Source organism: Drosophila grimshawi, unplaced genomic scaffold (assembly GCF_018153295.1).
Source record: "Drosophila grimshawi isolate 15287-2541.00 unplaced genomic scaffold, ASM1815329v1 contig_1377, whole genome shotgun sequence".
Classification (NCBI taxonomy): domain Eukaryota; kingdom Metazoa; phylum Arthropoda; class Insecta; order Diptera; family Drosophilidae; genus Drosophila; species Drosophila grimshawi.
Genome location: NW_025062900.1, coordinates 11,370,562 through 11,385,763, shown reverse-complemented (window position 1 = coordinate 11,385,763; position 15,202 = coordinate 11,370,562). Strand labels below are relative to the sequence as shown.

General features: G+C 37.7%; 4 protein-coding genes across 4 annotated transcripts; 2 read left to right on the top strand and 2 right to left on the bottom strand.

Annotated features, from left to right (window-relative positions):
* On the bottom strand, positions 1–2,276 carry LOC6561446 (UDP-glucosyltransferase 2). The gene is made up of 5 exons (XM_001988459.3): positions 1,723–2,276; positions 1,191–1,573; positions 938–1,136; positions 376–824; positions 1–316 (listed from the first exon to the last, which is right to left on the bottom strand). Exons 1-5 carry the CDS (start codon positions 1,987–1,989, stop codon positions 22–24), a joined length of 1,593 nt encoding a protein of 530 aa, XP_001988495.1. The 5' UTR covers positions 1,990–2,276; the 3' UTR covers positions 1–21.
* Positions 2,277–10,021: 7,745 nt separating this feature from the next.
* Positions 10,022–10,732, bottom strand: LOC116805267. Its single transcript, XM_032736225.1, has 2 exons — positions 10,598–10,732; positions 10,022–10,525 (listed from the first exon to the last, which is right to left on the bottom strand). The coding sequence occupies exons 1-2, from the start codon at positions 10,639–10,641 to the stop codon at positions 10,426–10,428; spliced, it is 144 nt and encodes a 47-aa protein (XP_032592116.1). The 5' UTR covers positions 10,642–10,732; the 3' UTR covers positions 10,022–10,425.
* Positions 10,733–13,677: 2,945 nt separating this feature from the next.
* LOC116805289 lies at positions 13,678–14,562 on the top strand. The gene is made up of 2 exons (XM_032736355.2): positions 13,678–13,860; positions 13,928–14,562. Exons 1-2 carry the CDS (start codon positions 13,808–13,810, stop codon positions 14,025–14,027), a joined length of 153 nt encoding a protein of 50 aa, XP_032592246.1. The 5' UTR covers positions 13,678–13,807; the 3' UTR covers positions 14,028–14,562.
* LOC6570603 lies at positions 14,166–15,202 on the top strand. Its single transcript, XM_001996786.3, has one exon. It carries the CDS (start codon positions 14,166–14,168, stop codon positions 14,373–14,375), a length of 210 nt encoding a protein of 69 aa, XP_001996822.1. The 3' UTR covers positions 14,376–15,202.

Sequence of the window (15,202 nt, the reverse complement as noted above, 5' to 3'; positions counted from 1 at the left end):
TTTGTAAACGATTCTTTGTGTTTATTGCTGTTTTGGTTTGGATTGCGTTGTGGGTTTATAACACTTGCCCGAGACCCACTTGATTAGTTTACACAATTGCCAGACACTGCTCAGACCGAGCAATGCGATAAGCACACAGCAAACGTATACATCAATCGAGTTGTAGATAAACCAATTGATATGCCTTGCCACACTCTGCGACAGAGTGGCGCCCCTTGTTGCGATCACGTGTTCGATCCACCAGATAGCCAAATCCAGTGGCTCTTGTGGACGCTCTCGGAAGGCAATTGTCGCGTGTTTCATCTCAGTCGCAAAACTACAAACAGTTTGGCAATTAATATAGAAAAATATAGAACAATTTTGATGTAACTCAACCTCTCATTTAGTATGTGACGCAGTGCCTGCATCAGATGGGGCTCATCGAAATCGCCAAAGTTCACAATGACTCCGAAGCGTCGCTGGACAATGGCGCCGGCATTGAGAAACTGATCGCCATAGAAGGGTGTCACCAGCATGGGCACCCCACAATATACAGACTCGGTGGTGCCCAGTAGACCGCCATGCGAGATGAAGGCCTTCACTCGGGGATGGCACAGCAGATCCCGTTGTGGCAACCAATCAAACGTATACAGATTATTGGGCTTATTTTCCTCGGACAGCGTTTGATTTGTGCAGCGCATCACGAATGTGTAGCCAGGCAGCTGGGCGATGGTGTCGAAGAGTGCCTGCAGTTTGACTTTGGGTAGAGTTCTCGAATCCACCATGGAGCCCCAACTGATATAGATGATGCCCAAGTTAGAGGAATCGAAGATTTTTTCCAGGTGCTGAGTGATAAAGAAATACATAAAATATATTCGGTATGCCAAAAAATAGTAGACAAATAACAATTTATCTTTTCAAACTAAACAAAATAAATATTAAATAAAAACTAGCTAACCTGAGGCAGTGGTTTACTTGGTCCCACTTGCAGTCCGCCGACCTCAACCACATTGGCTGCATATGGTCGTGAACCCGTCAGCGAATGATGCTGATTTATAAGCATTAAGCTAGTGTTCTTGACAATATCATTAATCGGTGGCAGACCATAGCCAAAGCGTTCCGCAATCAGCTCATCAGTGGCAGGTTGGGTAATAAAGCTGCAAGGCAATTAGTAGAATATAATAATAAAATATAAATAAATATAAATATACCTGTAGAGCAGATTGACAGTGTGAAAGTGCAGAAAATTATTCATCCGTGCCACAAAGCTCATCTCATCCGTGTAGGGCAGAAAGTTCATGGGCGTAATTGGGTTAATAAATGGTGTTCCCATGCGTTTATAATGCCACGGCATAATGGCACAACTACTTAACGCTATGACGGGTGCATCTAGTAGATGTGCCACAGCTGCCAAGCAATCGTTGGAGAAGTGCTCCAGAATGATGACATCATATCGCCGCGGGGAGCTCAACAGTTGGGCGACATGCGGGGAGTTCAAGGCGACCTTGCAGCTGCGCAAACCCCAATCGTGCAGCATGAAAAATGTAGGCACCTTAAACGGTTGTCCCAGCAGCAGTGATTCTCGTTCAAAATTCTACAAAAAAAAATGCTTATAAGGAAATCAGACTTAAAGGTTATAATTAACAATAATATATAATAATATATTCCCAACATTTTTTTTCAGATTTAATTTTGTTTGGCAAGAACTGGTTTGGTAACTGGACAAGTAACTAATTAACCCACCCGTAAGTCCACAATGTCAGTCAACAGTGGCATACCCTCGAAGACGTAGTCAGTGTAATTTGCCACGGGCTGCTTAAGCGGAAAATAACTGTACATGCTTATATTGTGTCCTCGTTCGGCCAGTGCCACAAAAATTGGCCGAAAGAAATCGAAGTGACTCTTGCCGGGATGGCCGAACAGGCCAAGTATCTCAGCCGCCTCAGTTTCACGGAGATCGGTTGATAGGGCCAGACCCAACAGCAGCAGCACTAACCAATAATGCCTCATGTTGCAACTTCAAGGTTAAGAAATTTTTTGTACCTGCAGCGTACGTAAATGTAAAATGTAATCTTTATGTCAAGATCGTGACAAGTATTAATGTTGTAAGCTATTGTAACTTCCACTTGGTTGCAGTTTGCTGTTTGCAGTTTGCAACTTTTGCTGTTGTACAAGTTGTTGTTTCTTTTTCGACTTTCAAGTTGCTGCGTTGGGAGTTTAATTATAGCTTTAGGTATAACGTGTTCTAAAATATCATTAGGAACACACAAAGTCCATTGTCTTTACTGTAAAATAGTGATCGATATCTACTTGCGAAATTTAATAATTATATGCAGTTTTATAATAGTCGAAAAACCTATTAAGTATTTTGAGTTGCTCTTGATCTTTGTTCAGATAATAAAACATTTGCAATCATACTAAATAAGTGAGTGTAAGAGCAATTTAAAAAGTCCATTTTGATACAACTTTATTTAATTATATAATACTATATTATTATATACAGTTAAACGCTTATTTATTGACACCATTTATATTAATATTTCTTTTACTTTAATACTATTCGTAAATGTATGAATCAAAGACTTTTTGTAGCAAGAATATAGCTTTAGTATAAAGTTTGAAAGTCACTTAGAGTTTTCATGAACTATGATTTGAACTGATTAGTTATTTTTCTGGGCATATTGTTAAAAAAAAAAACTTGTTTATTACATTCTAGTAACGCTTATATAAAACTTCGATTAGTTATTCGATTTTTTGTGATAGATTTCAGAGTATTTTAGTATGGGAAAAAAACTGTTTGAATTTAATAAATATTTTTCTTGCTGCCTTTTCACGCATCGAAAAAACATTTTCAACTATGGCTTTTTTTTTGTATTAATTGAACGCTATTGAAATGTCACTTTGAGTTGCAACTGTTTGTAAAAACAACAATAAAGAGAAAGAGAGCGAGAGAGAGAGCTTTTGTGATTAGATCATTTAGTGAGCATTTCTCTATCTAATCTGTAAAACTGCGCCTAGCTCTGCTTTTGCCATATCTTTTCGAAGGCACACACGAAAAGCAACTAGTCACCGTCACGTTTCTAAATAAACTGAAATTTAAAAGTGTCTGCGAGTCGCAGATAAACGAAACCTGACTCAATGCTGAAGCAATCAGAACTGTGAAATTGAGACACAGAGACCCTGATTTGAGTCTCAGTAACGGCAAATCAGTTGTCGGTGCCTGCGGCAGAAGGGGCAGCCTACAAACTTACCACAAGCTCAGTCAAGTGTAATGCGGAAACATCATTTTCGATTACGTTCAACTTCAGATCAGTTCAAAAGTTTTTTGCGGATTATAAATTAACATATGTGCAAATTGCATTTGAGTTGAGGTTTGTGAGTCAAACGACTACAAACTTTAACTCGTGATTGACTTCTCCGCTGCGATCACAAGCAATATTTATAGATATTTAATATTCCATCGAATTATTCTCCATTGTTCTCTTTGGTTGTGTTTTTCTTAGAGCAGGTTTTCCATGCGTATATACAAATATATGTATATATATGTATATGTAAACACATGTCACTGCTGGGTGAATAGCTAAATATAACTAAATTATTTTATTTATATTTATATTATTAAGCAATTGCCAGACACTGCTCAGACTGAGCAATGCAATAAGCACATAGCAAACGTACAATACATCAATCGAGTTGTAGATAAACCAATTGATATGTGGTGGCGCCCCTCGATGCGATCACGTGCTCGATCCACCAGATAGCCAACATTTAGTGGCTCTTGTGGACGCTCTCGGAAGGCAATTGTCGCGTGTTTCATCTCAGTCGCAAAACTACAAACAGTTGTTTATTTTATTTAAATCTACAATTTTTTCGTCAGAGCAGGTTTATAATACATAAAGAAAATTTGTATAAGATTAAGATAATTTGATTAAGATATGATCATAAGATTAAATTAATATTTTAATTTTCCAGATTACGGGATTGCTCCACATTATTATTTTAACTTTATTTAAAGCTTTATTTTATTCATTTTAGTTCTGAATGAACATTTTTTCACTCTTCCACACTCAACATTTATCACTTGCTAATGTAAGCAGTATTTGGTAATATAGGTAAAATACTATAATAAAATTCCCATAAATACACGAGGAAGTACTGTATTTCAAGACATGTCCTTCGCACCATACCCCTCTGTTCAATTTTAGCTGCGCCCAAAACAAATGCTATAAATAAATGTTTTAATTTTCATTCCTGTCAAACGCACATTTCCTGTTGCATGCTTTCGGGCTGTCATTTAAAGCGTCTCAGCCTCTGATTAGAAACGCTCCTCACTGCCAGTGGAAAAGTCAAGTGAAGTCATATTTGTGGAAGTTAAGGGATTTCCCAGTTGAATGACAAAACTTTTTTTTTTTGGGGCTGGCTTATTAAAATTCACTTGGGTGATAATGTGCCGAAATGGTAATAATAACCATAACTTTTGAGATACTAATTTCAAAATGTTGCAAATAGCGCACACATAAAATATCAGACGGAATGCAGGCATTTTCATTTTCATTTTCTGGGCAAGTCGTTAAAATTAAGGAAATCATTTAATTAGGAAAAATTTTCACGTTCCGCTCAATTAGCGTGAGGCTGAGATTTTGGTAAACTTTTTCACTGGGTAACTGGACGCTGAACGGACGATGTCAACAGCTGCGGAGAGGTTGACTGACTGACGATGGGACGGGGTGGGTGAGCGGGTGTGCTGGGGGTGCGGAGTGCGGAGTGCGTTGTAATAGACGACGCCTGGCAGGAAGTGTTGTGTTAATATTTGCGACACGTCATTAAAGGTCCTTTAATTGTGAAAATTTTCAGAAGCCAAAAGTGAAATGCCAAATGCAGCAAAATTTACGACACATTATCAAATCAAGTGTGGATAAAGTTGGTGTCGGCAAAATTACGCACACACACACACACATTAACAGAAGTGTATTGGCAGCTGCGAGGAAGTTGAAATTGTTTAAGTGACACAAAAGCTGTCGAATTTGAAGAAGCACAAATGCTTTTGTACAATCCGCCAATTGGCCAAAAGTTTACTTTATTCTGATAAAAATACGGCTTAAAATGTTGTTTTTTCTTTGTATAAATATATATAAATCTTTAAAAATGTTGAATACTGTATTTTGAAATTTAAATGACTAGAAAATCAATTAAGTTTTGACCAGATTATGGTAGTTTAAAGTTTTGAAATGGCATTTGTAATAGGCTCATTCCATCTCTCCTTTCCTCGACAATATTATACCCTTTGTCAACCCATTTATATCGAAACGGGGTGTGAAAGCTAACTGAAATAAAATGCTACCTATCAATTTATTTTAACGTCACACGTTTTTTTTTTTCTTGTTGAAATTTTCATTCACTTTTGTTGTTTACCTAACGCAGAGTTTTCTATTTGCTGACAAACGGCAATAAAATGGAATTTTAAATGATAGAAATCGCATTGAAAAGTCGGAGATAAGCTGAAAGGGTTACAATCAACGCGTGTCCTGCGAAAAGTGGGCGGGACACTTTTAAGAATTTTCCAGCCATTTACATTTAATAGAACTGCATGAAAAGATAAGCGTGCGGGTGTGTTTTTGTATGTGTGTGTGTGTGTGTGTGTGTGTGTATGTGTGTGTGTGTGCGTGTGCGTGTGAATGTATGAAATTTATAACAAATCAATAAAATGACAATAGGTGCAAACTTTATCGACGGATTGAGAATGGGAGGGAGAGGCATTGGACGTCGTTCTATTGTGCAAAGAACATTTGCCATTGATACAGCTGATGGTAGATGGGAGATGGGAGTTGTACACATATATATATATATATACATACATACATACATTTGTATATAGACGAAGGAGCGGAGTGAGGTGAATGAAAGTTTTCGATAAACAATTTTTCGCACGGAAGTGCAATTTGAAGTGAATGCTTCGAATCCATGTCATGAAAATGCGGAAATTATACAGAGAAAGTTTCTAATACATTTGTTACCGCCAATCAATTCCTTTGTCGTAGATATTTCGTCCCTATTACTTAAGGGTGGCTCATATGTATCTAGGTGGCTAGCCAGAATGGCAGCTAGTCAACTTTTGCGTCAGATAGGCCAGTTACCATCTCAAGGAAGGGCCACTTATTTAGCTTGAGTTCTACTCAGTTCATACAATACTATCTACATACTTACTCAAGCATGTTCTGCGCTTAGTTTTCGCTCATATTTCAGTTTTGTTTAATATAACTGAATACTTTAACAATCTTAAAAGTAGACCAATTGCTGAAGTATTTCATTGGGATTGCCAAGATAAACAGAAATAAATTATTTTTACGACTGGGTGCTTGCCACAGAAATTATAGAAAAATATGTATTATTTCCTATCTAATGGAATTACTAATAAAACTATCTAATACGAATTACTATACATCTTGCAACACACACACACACACAAACACTCCTTTGTGGTAAGTCTCCGCCACTTTTAGCCAGGAAGCAACCACTGCTGGAGGCATTTACCTGCTGCAGGTGTCTTTAATTGACAGGCGCCAACTATTTATTGCCACGTCACGTGATCTATAAACGTGACGACGACCCCTGCCACCTGCCCCCACCTCTGCCACATTGCCCCTGCCCCTTGGGCCATATGGCGACTTGATTTACACGTAAGCTGCTTTTGACTTTGAGACATTTGGAGCAATTCAGACTTATAGCTCTTATGAGCAAGGTGTCCTGCTCGTCCTGCTATATCGATTAACAAAACAAACTTAAGTGTGTGTGTGACTCTGTGTGTGTGTGTGTGTATGTGTGTGTCTATATGTGTGTGTTTGGAGCTGTTCTAGCTATTTCCGTGACAGTAATCAATTTATTTTTGGCAGTGCGCCGATTGCGTTTCCGTTCCTTGGAGTACTCACTACTGTTTGCAACTGCCACAAGAAGAATAAGAAAAGGAAGAAGAAGAAGACGAAGACGAAGACGAACCTGTGTGTTTGCCACCTTCTTGTATCAAAGTTTTTTGGCCCAAGTTGCGATTTTCGTTTTGGCTTTTTTGGCGCAGCGATTTCCGCCAAAATGTCGATAAATCATGTAGTGAAAATGGCAGACAGCAACAAGAATTAAGATTGAAGCTCGGCTGGGGAATAGGTATAATGTTTGGGTCTGGGCATTGTTGTGGGGGCCACAGCCAGCGACAGATCCTTTCAGGATGTTGGCGTGATAGATAAGTTGACAGAAGGGTTATCGCCGCCGCTGTCTGTGCGAGCGAGCTTAATCAATCTTTCGCTCGCTCTTTTCAATTTGGCAATTAATTAATTTGGATCCAAAAGCCGACGGCACGTGACCATCGAGTTTGCACGCAAGCTGAGAGGATGAAATAGAGATAGAGAGAGACAGAGAGAGAGATAGAGCGAGTAAAAGAGAGAGAGTAAGAAGAGAGCCGGTTCTTTAAAGTCTCTGTTTGCTTCTTTTTGGCTTGGCTCGGGTCAAGTGCTGGAATTGATGTTTCGGTTATGATTTATCGTCCAATTCAATTGGCCAGTCATCGTATCAGTTACCCCCCTTGACTCTACATGCACTGCACACTGCTCTGCTTGCCTTACCACCAGGCTGACATCTAATGGCCAGCATATTGCACAACAGCAGCAGCAGCAGCAGCAGCCAGGCAAAAACCAAAAAACTAAATTGAACTTGGGCTGCGTTCAGTTGGGTGCCATCTAGAGATGGTTGTGTGACACGAAGCACGACACGATTTATTTGAGAAATTGCTGCTGAAATTGTAATTGTTATCGTGTTTTTTGTTGGTTTGCAGCATTTATATAATTGCCCATAAAACTAAACTTCTAATTTTTGAGAAAATTCGAATAGTTCTTGAGTTCAAAAAGTTACATTCTCACGGGTTGTATAACTTTAACTAGAAATCGATAAGCTTATATGATATTTTATACTCTATATATATTTAGTATATTTTCAATTATGTCTAGTCTAGTTCAATCTGGTCACGCATGATGCATAATTGAGTTGGAAAACAGGAAAATCGTCCATCTCTAAATGGGATGTTGTATGCCAGAGCATCGTCGTCGTCGTCGTCGTCATGCTGTCATAATCATCAGAAGACAGCATTCATCCATCGTTCGCCCGTTTTGCAACGCCCACATGCGCACCACTGCCCGGGTGGTGCAGACATCTCCATCGGCGTGGAACTCCAACCTCGGCAATCCTGATGTAATAACCATGTTTTCAGCTTGTAATGCGGCAGGGTAACAACAACAACAACAACACATTGCCAGACCTTAGGCATTTCATTGCGGGGGTTAAAGTCAAGTTCTGGCAATACACAGCAGGGTCGATAGGGTGGGGGGGAGGAGAAGGCAGGGCAGGGCAGGGTAGGGCAGGGCAATAGCTGGGCCAAGAGGGTCGCTGGGGTTCTAATAGAGGGTGCAGAGCAGGGCGCTACTTGTGAGTTGTGAATTGTTTTTGATGTTAAATGTGTGATAATTTAATGACTGTCGACGCCTGACGCATCGCAGGACTCCGGGTTCGCAGGACTCTGTCTCAAATTGAGCAATAGGTCGCAGCCATAAGAACGCAATCTTCACTTGAGCTGAGCGTTTAATTTACTGGAATAATAAAAACGTTTTTCGGGCATAAAATCCTGTGGCTGGCTATGATTTGTGCACTTTTCGATGTAACAGATTGTCTTTTAATGGTTATTCTCCCTCACTCTCTTTTCCCCCCCACTCTTTGGGCCATGACATAATTTGTGGGAGGGTTGCTTCCCATTCAATCCAAAGTGATACGATGATTAGCCACTTGGTGGCCTGTGGGAAAATACAGCAACTGATGTGATTGCTCATCATACATATATCTAATCAACAACTGTTTATAACTATCCAAATTAATTCGAATACGCAAGTCTTCTATATTTTGTGTATTCAAACAAACATTTACATTTAGTTGTTAGTATCTCAACCTACTTACAATTGCAAAAGACTTGTCGCCAAGCCACTTTTATTTTTGTTCAATATATAAACATTTGTTAAGTAAGGAACCAGTTAGATAACTAAGATCAAATAGGCATTTGCATACTCGACTTGTTTGTTTTTATATGCATAACAACAGTTTTTCTAAATAGCAATAATTTTCTTTAATATGGATGATGAGTACGTGAAAAACACGTTCTTCATCGATGTAGAACTTAAACATACAAATTATTATAATTTTTATTTATTTTTTTGTTTTTGAAAATTAAAAAGCAAAGCTATAAATATGTTAATTTGTTATGGAAAAATTATCGAGAGTTGTAGGAAGTGACCTCTCTATAGACACTTGACTGAATCTGAAGTCAAAACTTCACCAACCTTTCAGATACATAAAAACTAATAATATTTGGACTTGACTTACTCCAATACTCATTCAAAACTATGCTAAAAATGCTATAAGTTAACCTTGGAAATTTATTTATCGATAAAAACAAAACTGTTGATAGCAAGCCAAAACACAAGTGCATTTAGAACAAGAATCTCTTCGTTTAACCTTTAGTTTATCAAAACACCGCATGTTTATAAATAAAACAACACTTCTATTGTCACATTTTAATTATGTTTTGACAGAAGCGTGTTTTAGCTTTGTGACCGCGTTTTTCTTGTATGCCCAAGTGAAATTCAGCTTCGAAGCTAATCAAAATTTATGCAAATCCAAGTGAAGCTTTTTTGATTTTGCACTAATGTGAAAATATGGCATATGGAAAAAAACTGAAATTTAAATGTGCGAAATGTGGCAAAGACCACGCGCACAACCACATCCATAGACGGATACAAACACGTGGATATGTGGGTGTGTGTGTGTGATTTGCATATGATGACAAAGTGGGCGCAGACAGCCGCAAACAATGAAAAATGCTTTCAGCCGTCGGCTTTCTGGAACGGATGCTAATAATTTAATTTGGCAAAGAGGAAAATCCAAAAATGGCAACAGAAAAATAAAATCTGCGACACGTGACTGGGATTTATGAGTTAAAACAGGCGGTACAATTAATTTTGAATATATGGAATTATATATTTATTGCAAACATCATTATCAACACGAATATATTTATCAACATTATCATCATCATTATTATCCTCTTCAGTTTTAGCAAAAATGCAGGGCATTGAACTTTTCCCGATTGTTGTCGACCATATTGTTGTATTTGTAGGCCGAATTTTGGGAACTGTTGCCAGCTCCTGCCGTATTCACTGTCAACCTCGTATTGCGTAGGAAACTATCTGCGGGACTGCTGGAAACGGCATATTTGCCAAGCTGCAGTTCCGTATTTCGCATGGGACTCAAATGCTTGGATGCAATTGCCTTGCTGGATGTACGATTCTGGTGAACCATTTTGGGTAGTTTAAGATTTTCGTTGCAGTTACAGACAGTACAAGATTGGAGCGCTTTCACTCAAGGCACGTTGGATAAATGGTTTAGCACGGAGAATTCCAGACGGTTACCGCAGTTACTGGTGCGTGAACCCTTTTTAGAGGACAGATGCTTGGAAAGACTGCAAAAGGACCAAAAAATATCTCATTAGTATAATTCCAAAATTGTATAATTAATTCTTAATAAAACTCACCTTATATTATTTAGTAGCTTCGCTTTAGTGTCCGGTCTCAGCATTGACACATTTGGTTTGGCACGTTTAAAGAAATATTTTTGATTCTTATTTTTTTCAAAAGTTTGGTTCCAGCAGCGTTCGTTGCTGTTTTGATTGTGTGACTGAAAGCGACGAGTGCCTCCGGCTTTTATACCCCGGCGAACCGAACCGAATCCATTCGTGGACCGCTGCTGATCTAGTTGGGATCTTTGTCTCATCATGCGGTCACTGCGTGTTAGCCAAAATATGTTTATCGTGTTGACCACGAAACAAGTTACGGCCCAGACAGATATGCAAATCGCAACTCTCATCTTATGAAAACAACTGAAAAATATTGTCGTCGTAGACCTCATCACAATACTATGCGTCAATGCTGATCTCAAAAACCTGGTAAACATTCGAGAAAGCTACGTCATATTCAGAGAATTGCCAAATGCTTAACGATTTGTGGAAGAATAATACCATTTTGGAGTTCCCCCCAGCAGAAATGTTTTGTTAGAGTAAGAAACTGAACTGTACAAAGGATATTATGACTCATATATGTATGTTCAGCTAAATCTTTTCTTATAGTTGTGAGTGAGAACTTTATAAAGGATATTATTACTGAAAGGTGAAAAGTAACTGAAAAATAAGTAGATTTACAAACTATATTATTCCTAAAGGGTATTCAGCTACATCTTTTCATCTATTTACGAGTGTTCACATATCAAAAAGGTTTTGTGAAAGTAATATATTTGAAATAGTCTAAGAGATAGGAACTAAATCATATAAAACAATATTTTATTGTCATATGTTATATTCTTTATTTTAGATAGAACCACAACTTATATTCCATTAAAAAGTTTGGCCTCAGCTTCAGTTATCTTTGGGTGTGTTTCTTTTGACAGGAACCAGTTCCAAAATCGAGTATTTTGTTTGGGACATTTTTTAAAATAAATATAAATAAAGCCCATGAGTCTGGGTAAGTTTGCTTATATAAATAACATTTTTTCGTTTAATAGCTTTGCAAACATGTGGCATAAAATTAGCGCCGATTTGTTTCAAAACGAAAGTCAAGTGCAAAAATTGACATTTAAGTCAGCAAATCCTAGACGTTCAAAGTCCAATTTCTAAATTTTGGGGTTTTATTGCTGTCAATGGCCAATATTCGATTGAACCGAAAAATATGTTTGTTGTTTACGTACAAGCTATGTATTATATATATATATATATATATTTATTTAAAACATTTGATTAGAAGCAAAAAATATATATATTGCTTACAGGAAAGCTGGCAACGACTACATTATTTTGCTATTGATAATTGTTAGGTTAATCGTAAGAAAACAATATGTGGAAATGAATAGGAATTAACTATAATATTGTAATTTAATTGGACGGGTTTCAACGGAACTGATGTTATAGATGTATATGATAAATGATAAATGATCTGTGATGCTTTTGAAACTAGAATTTTGCTGGATTTGAAAAAGGCCCTGACTTTAAATAAGATTCAATTATTCTCTATCTAACAGATATAAATATTAATAACATTAATTAACTTCGTTTTCTTATAACAAAAAATCAATAATTTTATTGATGATTATATGATTTTTATTCTTGAATAAGATTTATTGAAGAGGGTTCATATTCTTGTAAAATATCATAGTATAAGTAAATGGAATATGATTTTTAAGACTTCATTTTTAAATTGTTACTTTTTTTTAATCAGTTATTGGTGAAGTTTGTGTTAATTACTCGTTCAAGGACTAGACTATGCCTAGACTTTTGCGTATTATCATGCTTTATATGACATTAATGGCATTGTTTATGTATACTATTATCGCAGATCGGTTAACTATATAACCAAGAACAATAACAACAACCAATTAAAATACATATACACTAAACGGGCAACAGGCTTTTAAGCTGATTTCTTTACCAAATTGGCTGATGCAATGCAACGGGCACTTTTCATCAGCCAGGCTCATGCATAATATGGCGATATATAGTCGTATAGACAGAGACAGAGAACACATAAAGAGAGGGAGAGGGAGATAGCATTCGAAATACATATTCATATTATTCAAGCGATGGCCACATGACATCAACGGAATGGAAATGCAATATTTATCACTGCAATCAGACAAACCAACAAACAAATAGTTAAAAACAAATTAAAGAAAATAAAAGACAACTCATTTAGGCAGAGTTCCTCATACATTTAACCGAAATAAACCCTAGAGCCGGCCGGTGGCAAAAGTTGACGCATTTGCCCACAAACTACATACGTGAGTCTCAGCAGGTTCAGACAGCAGTCAAACGCCAAAACCTGGCGGGGCAACAGCGGTCACTTTGCGTGTGTTTTTAAAAAATATGTATATATATATATATATGTATATGTATCTTTTTCTATGCACCCTGCCGCCATGATATGTGTAAGATTGGGTAGCTTGTCGTTTTGTACAGCTTTGAAGCAGATCAAATGAACTCTGAATAATATTTTTCTTGTGTATTTTCTAAATCAACCCCATCTAAATAAGTAGCAACTTTTTGTAAGTCTCAACATTTATTTGACATGTTTACAGGATAATTCTCCGTTGAGCATGCTCTATGAGAGCACTCTTACTTGTCTGGCTGTGGTTGTTTCTGTTTTTGTTGTTGGTTTTGAGTTGCGCTTTTTGCAAATGTGACAAACCAGTTAGTTGGCAACTCTAATTTGCATTGCCGACGTCGTTCGACGAGTTTTTGTCTGCGTCTGACTCTGAGTCTCAGTCTGAGGTCTGGGCTTTGAGGTCTGGGTCTGGTTCGCGTGGTCTGTTTACGGGGGGTCGGGGTTGGAGCAGGGTGTCGGTGTCGCTGGCGGGGCTTTCTTCGTTGCTCATGCGACACGTTGCCTTGCAGCTGCTGCTGTTCGCTGTTGCTGCGTTGCTGCTGCTGTTGCTGTTGCTGTTGCTGCTGCTGTTCGCTGCTCGCTGCTGTTTGGAGCTGTGCTTAGAACCGTAACGCAGTACAGCGAACTCGGCAATTTGTTGCTGGCGTTATTTAAGCCAGATGCAGGCATCGTTAGAGGTTTAGTAGAAAGTTCACAACAGAGGCGAACGCTGCAGTTTGATCCAATATTTGGAGCACATTGCATCTGTCGAGTTTCCCTGCAACAAATTTATTTTATTCCTTCTCCAATGTGCAAATTGCAAAAGTTTTGTGTCAATGCCAAAAATTAACAAAACGAGTTCGAAGGAAAAATTACTCAAGCAATTGGGGTAAGTCAGGTGTACAAAACTATGGTGGCAACAAATTATAACAAATTAAACTTATGCCTATTGACAGATTGGACAACAGTCTATCGTCCAGCAAGGGATCTCGCACAGGCAACTCGGCTAACAATAAAGAACTGAAAGTGTTAACGCTACTGCAAACTGTGCCGTGAACTCGTCCTTCAACTCAGTAACAAATTGAAACTGCGCAGCTCAGCTTCATTGAAAATTTGAATTGAAATTGGTCAAAAAAATCGCTAGAAATTGATCCCAACAACCCAAAAACAGCTAGCAAACAAAGCAACAGCAAAATGGTCTACACGGAACGCAACGACAAGTGTCTGGCGAACAGTAAGGACAAAGTCGGCCAAAACCCGTACTCGAGTGAGGAGAAGAAGCCCCAATCCAGTCCCAGCTCCTCGGGTGCCTGGAGCAGCCAGGCATCGAATGCCGAGAAATGGAAGTACAATAATATGGTCAAGGATAATCGTGATAAGTTCAATGGCATGCACTTCTCCTAAGTCCCTCAAACTGGACACACTGATTGGAGTTGAGCTCTAATATGTGGGGTCTTTGGCTAATTTAAACATTGCCTGCAACGTGATTGACTTTTATTATTATTGTTATTTCTCTGGGTTCCATGGATTAATTATATTGCCTAGTTGTAAGTCTGTTAATAATTGGATATAATATACATTATGTATTGTACATTTTGAAATTATAAATTATCTTACAAAATTTACTGAAAAAGATGCGCTAACAAAACAAAGAAAAAATATATTGATAAAAACCAATGCGTAATTTATGAAACGCTGACAGCGTTTGCAATTGTTAATTTTAAGGTAAGTTTGAGTGTATAGGAATTAATTGAAAGTTAACTTCAAATATTCACAATTCTATGCCATATTACGACTGTTGTAATCAAAGAGTGAATAGCTAGAAACAGACTGCACAGCCTAATAGGTCCCAAAAGGATATACATTTCATGTTAAAATGATGTGAATTAATATCAAATCTCCCCAAAACACAAGAGTCAAATGGAACTTTTAAATATGCTGTAAATTGAATACTCATTGAAAGCAATTCCATCTAATCCACATAACTATTAACTTCCTCTAATAAATGATATACGCATTTGTTTTTATTCGAATCCATATAGCTATTAGCCTGCTCCAACAAATTGTATACCCATTGACCTTGCTACTTGACTTTTAGCATATCGCATCTATTACTGTCTGTAAAACATTTGCATCCACAGTGGCTATTATCGTGATTAGCTTAAGTTATGCACGGCCAGCCGTTGATATCACCCCTCTAAAATATATACGTATATATACATTCACTGAAA